Source organism: Sinocyclocheilus anshuiensis, unplaced genomic scaffold, assembly GCF_001515605.1.
Source record: "Sinocyclocheilus anshuiensis isolate Anshui unplaced genomic scaffold, SAMN03320099.WGS_v1.1 scaffold234, whole genome shotgun sequence".
In the NCBI taxonomy this organism is placed as follows: Eukaryota; Metazoa; Chordata; class Actinopteri; order Cypriniformes; family Cyprinidae; genus Sinocyclocheilus; species Sinocyclocheilus anshuiensis.
Genome location: NW_015544165.1, coordinates 2,282,543 through 2,288,119, shown reverse-complemented (window position 1 = coordinate 2,288,119; position 5,577 = coordinate 2,282,543). Strand labels below are relative to the sequence as shown.

The 5,577-nt window shown below is 36.7% G+C and overlaps 1 protein-coding gene across 3 annotated transcripts in view; it reads right to left on the bottom strand.

Annotated features, from left to right (window-relative positions):
* adcy6b (adenylate cyclase 6b) overlaps positions 1-5,577 on the bottom strand; it is a 49,236-nt gene that overhangs the window by 14,308 nt on the left and 29,351 nt on the right. For all 3 annotated transcript variants that reach the window (XM_016495890.1, XM_016495891.1, XM_016495892.1), the window contains 6 exons: positions 4,520-4,641; positions 3,536-3,647; positions 2,416-2,543; positions 2,164-2,322; positions 1,027-1,168; positions 636-764 (listed from right to left, as the gene is read on the bottom strand). In XM_016495890.1, the coding sequence (XP_016351376.1) occupies positions 636-764; positions 1,027-1,168; positions 2,164-2,322; positions 2,416-2,543; positions 3,536-3,647; positions 4,520-4,641 (792 nt within the window). The remainder of the gene's footprint in view (positions 1-635; positions 765-1,026; positions 1,169-2,163; positions 2,323-2,415; positions 2,544-3,535; positions 3,648-4,519; positions 4,642-5,577) is intronic.

The window sequence follows — 5,577 nt, the reverse complement described above, 5'->3', positions numbered from 1 at the left end:
TCTTAACTTTGACAAAGAATATCTCTTTGGTTTTGAGACTTTAGTCTTTGCAACTTCAGGGATCTTATCTATGCACAATCAGCTTGTAACACTCCAAAGAGAAAGGAAAACTTGAAATCGCATCATATGACCCCTTTAAGGTTAAGTTTTCATTTAAGGCAAAACGTTTTTTAAACAAATCTCATAAATTCAATTTTGTTGAATTTTATTTTAAAGATGATTTTACATGAAATACTAATTTAAAAAAATCTTACGAACAAGCACAGCATTTCTAACATACAGTATAAAACTACTGGAAAACCAATTAATTCTCAAGAAATAATTTTAACATTTATTTGAAACAATATTTTTTGTCCATATTGTGCACTTGTTCTTTGCCCTCAGTATTAATACTGTCTGAAGCAATATTTCTTTGTCACACTATTTCCGTCCCTGCTTTTTTTGTGTGACACTGATGGAAATCAGAAAAGTCATCACCTGTAAAGGGGAAAAAGCAATTCACACATAGGCACTGCCAAGCTCCGGAGAAAATTGCTTCAATTATGACTTGTTGCTACACTCATAAAGAAGTGCAGGGGAGATCAGACGGCTTGAGCTGTTAGAGGCAGAGTGAGAGTGGATGGAGCAGAGCTCACCATCTGTCTGAAAACTTTGGAATCTTTAGTCCTGGAGAAAGATCTGTCAGGAACCCACCGTGGCATCAGACCCTCTGAAGAGCTGGCTCTAGCACGCTGCATCTTAGCCATCATTGCTTTTTCCTCTTTCTGCAAGAGAAATTTGGCACAAGGACACACACACAGGAAATTAAACCGTACTCCAGCAAACTCAAACAAATAGAATCTTTATTGATCCCCAAAGGGATATTCAGTCATTTGTATCAGGGCACAACAAAACACAGCCCCCACCACCAAATATTATGCAATTGAGATCCCCTGGTTGTGAATTTGCAGGAATCAGAACAGGCTGCAAAGATCTTTGCAGTGAGTTTGTATATAAACAATGTCCATACGCCTGCATTTGACTAACCCTTTTCTGACTGCAGCCCAGCACAAAAAACGTTTCGATGTTGTTGTCTTTCAAGTAAGCATTTCTCTCCCCTCCAAAACCTGGTTCCACTTCATAGTCACCATTTAAATACTGCAGTGTGGCTTTGGTGATGTGGATCCGCCTGTAAACATTCACAACAGTAGAGTTTTACTATTTAAAGGAATATTTCACAAAAAAATAAAAAATAAAGAAAACTTGCTGCAAATTTACTCACCCTCAAGTCATCCAAGATGTAGATTTGTTTGTTTTTCATAGGAACAGATTTGTTGAAATTTAGCATTACATCACTTGCTCACCAACGGATCATCTGCAGTGAATGGGTGCCATCAGAATGAGAGTTCAATCAGCTGATAAAAGCTTCACAACAATCCACAAGTAACCCACACGACTCCAGTACATCTATTAATGTCTTGTGAAGTGAAAAGCTGCATGTTTGTAAGAAACATATCCATCAAGGCATTTTAACTTTAAACATCTCTTCTGGCCAAAATTTGAGTCCATAATCCATAATAATGCTTCCTGCAGTTAAAAAGCCCATCTCCTGTTGTCTTCTCACATCAAAATCCACCAACATATTTGTTTAGAACTATTTTCGCTTGTAAATGTTGCTTAATCTGTGCATATTTCTCTCCTGTGCTCAGGTGAGATGACGTTTTCCCTGCAGAAAGTAATATTATAGACAGAGGACTCTTATTTTAACAGGATGCTAAAACCTTATTTTAGCCTTATTTCACCCCTGTCTGAAGTTGAGGTTATTTTAATGATGGATTTGTTTATTACGTACACCCAGCTATTGGCTTCACAAGAGTCGTGGATTACTTGGGGATTTTTGTGATGTTTTTATCAGCTGTTTGGACTCTTATTCTGATGGCACCCATTCACTGCAGAGGACCCATTGGTGAGCAAGCGATGTAATGCTACATTTCTCCAAATCTGTTCAGATGAAGAAATAAATGCATGTACATTTTGGACAAATGCATGAACACATTTTCAGCAAATTTTCATTTTTGGGTGCACTATTCCATTAATACAAATCTCTACATCCTTTACAGCCAAGTTTAAATATCAAACTTATAAATACTGATCACATTTTTGATGGGTGGTGTTCACTTTTACCCTGCTTGACCTCCCGCCTCCATCTGGTTGGCCAGTGTGACATCGTTGGACCAGACATCAAACTGCCATTTGCGTAGGCCGAGCACCCCGCAGTGCACACGGCCGCTATGTATTCCCACGCGCATGTTCACGTTCACTCCTGTGACCTCTCGCACCAATCTGCACATGTAGCAACACGCGTGTGTTTTAATGGAAAAATGTGTTGATGAGGAAGAGAGCTCGATATAGAAAATGATGTAAAGAAAAACGTACGAGATGGCCTCAATCATGTCCACTCCCATCTCCACACAGCAGTGCGCATGATCTGCCCTTGGCTCCGGAAGTCCAGACACACAGTAATAACAGTCCCCCAGGATCTTGATCCGCAGACAGTGGTTTTCCTAAGAATTCAGACAAAACACAGCACATTTATGCAACTATTATTGCGGAAATCCTCACTAATAGGATGTTATGATGTTAGCATACTTGTGGGTGGCTGCCATGGTTAGCTATATGCTTGTTATTTCGTTTTTATTAGCATATCGGCTGTTTCTTGAGAATTGTTTTTTAATTTATCAGTAGACATTACATATATTTAATTGTGCAGGTGCATGCCTCTTTTTTTTACAAGATTACATTTGCTGTCATCTAGTGCTCACATAAAGTTGATCATTTAAAACACTAATAATTTAATGACACTAATAACCGCGTTAAATGTAATCTTTAGCAAATTTAAAAATAAATATCCATACTTCACATGTTGTGATGCCTAAATTCACTTAATTTATTATTATACATTTTCTGAAACAAAATTATATAAATTTTAAACATTCTATTTTGGCAAAATGGCACAAATAGTATACATTTTATTGGCCACTTTAACAGTTATCTGTCATCGAATAAAAATAATTATTAGCTCATCAATATTGGCCAAAATAAAAAAGCAAAACTGGCACATTCTTAGTACACACTGTAAAAAAAATAATTACTTTGCAATAAATTTTATTTAGTCTTGACTTTTTTCCCAGCAATAATGTCACAATTTTTTAAAACAATATAAATTAACATGAGAAGCAACACTGCATAAGATACTTGTTTTAATGACTTGTTTGAAGATAATGTATCTTCAATAAAAATATACAAAATGATTTAACCCTTTTTTAAACTTCTTTATATTTATAAAGTGAAAAAGTGAACTTAAGTCACTTTTTTATGCATGCATAAATAAGTTATATATCTATCAATAGTTAAAAATTATATATATATATATAAAATACAAAAACTTTGTATATGGCTACTTACCTATTGTCTATCTGTTAATAACCTCACTGTGAACATAAAAATAGTTCTTAAAAATAGTAACACTAAAAATGTATTCATGTTGTCCACTTACCCAAGCCAATTTATCAAAGCGAGCAAAAAGCTCATTAAGGGTCATCACAAGCTCCTGAGCCGTGCACTGAGACGCCAAACTGGTGAAGCCCTCGATGTCTGCAAATAGGATACTGGCGCGAGAACAGACAGAAGACAAAGACAGACAGACAGAGAAAATGAGATCAATAATCACAGAGCACCTTGTCTGGGTCACTGAAGTTGGTTTGATGGGCTAACCGAGAAAAATCATCGATTCAGTTTACTTTCTGAATAGAGGGTGGCCACTCTCAATACTCCAGTCTATCCTTCAATTAGAAAAAGCAGGACTCGGCTGGTGTCCTTAAAGGCCTCCTAGCCATGAGGAGGATAGATGGTCATCAACTACAATTTAAGACATGACAGAATGGACACACGGCATGGATGCATTATCATGCGACAACAGATGGCGCTGTTTCCTTCATAAATGGCTGATAAAATTCACAACATTTGGAAAGCAGGATCCCTACACAGTCTGTGACATTTAGCATTTTCACACATCCAAGTTTTCCTAGCACAGATGCTTCGAGCTGGCTGGGATTATGCAGGACAATGTGTTCATAAGCGCTAAATTCCACGCGCTCCAAACACGTAACTGCATTACTAAAGTGGCATGCTGTCATTTCACACAGCTTTCTGTTAATTGATTGTGTAACTTCTGGTACATCATAACAACTATAACCCAAATTGACCCTCAGAAAAAGAAAAAGAAAAAAAAAAAGATAGAAAAGTCACTTCTCAAGGACTAGCGAGTACGCTAATCTGCGTTTAAGCAGTCAACATAGCTTCAGCCTTGGGAAAGATAAACTTAAGCGGTATCAGTGTCTAATGTGTCTGTGTTTTATCCAGACTTGTCGCCTGCTTCAATCACGTGCGGACTGAGTGTTATAACACTGTCGGTTCTCATTCGAGAGGTGTGAAGACAACACTGGCAACCGTAACTGTGTTGGTCTTGGCATTTGTGTACCTGACATTGTCGTGCTTCTGGATGTAGATCTTGTGGAACATCATATCCTCTTTCTTGGCGTTGATGTCTGCCTTCATCTCCATGGCAACGTGCCTTGGTAACACAGAGAGCAGCAGGCGCTCCTGGATCAGGTTTGAGATGACACCAGTGAGCATGTGTATATACGTACACATACAGTCTACTAAAATTTAAGGGGGTCTGAATACTTTCCGTACCCACTGTATATGTGGGTAGCTGACATAACTGAACTTTTTCTGAACATCAAGATTTTTGTGGATAAAATACTCAAACACATATGTATATGTGTGTGTTTATAAATATATACAATATACATTTACACAGTATGTTATATACACAATATACATTTACACAGTTATTATTATTATTATTATGCGGCCTATTATTATTCGGCTATTATTATCAAATTGCCCTGCTATTTCACCTCAGCACCACACTTCAGACGCACAAATGAGGATTAGGCTTCTCATCGGAAATGTTTTAAAAACAGACTATAATACTAAGCCCACATCCAAATTGAACTGCAAGGTGATAAACCTATATTTACAAATTATATCAAGAGTGCTAAAAGAGACATCTTTTCTTGAACAGCTTTAGAATGAACATTACGAAAACTGCATCGTCATCAGCATTTGGTTTTCTTTACAGCACACTAACAAAAAATATTGATGCTTATTCTTCATCATCATTATTATAAAAATATGCAGATAAGTTATCAGTCTAACAGGGCTCGTCATGGGGCGCGCGGTCCGGAGCGCTGTATGACTGATGTATCCGTTTAATTTAACTCCAAATATATGAACTTACCTGTTTTAAATACTTTTATATTTAACGTGTTCATTTATGTCCAATATTTAGTGTTAAACTGTTGGTCTTTAAAATAAATCTACTTTTGATTTTCACAGTTGACTGATTTTGCAGACCTTTTATACTGATAACTTCTGACGATGTGGCAAACTTGTTACAGGACGCGCGGTGTATTTCTTTCAAAAATAAAAAAAATCTATACATATACAATATATACTTGTCCATAATTTAGA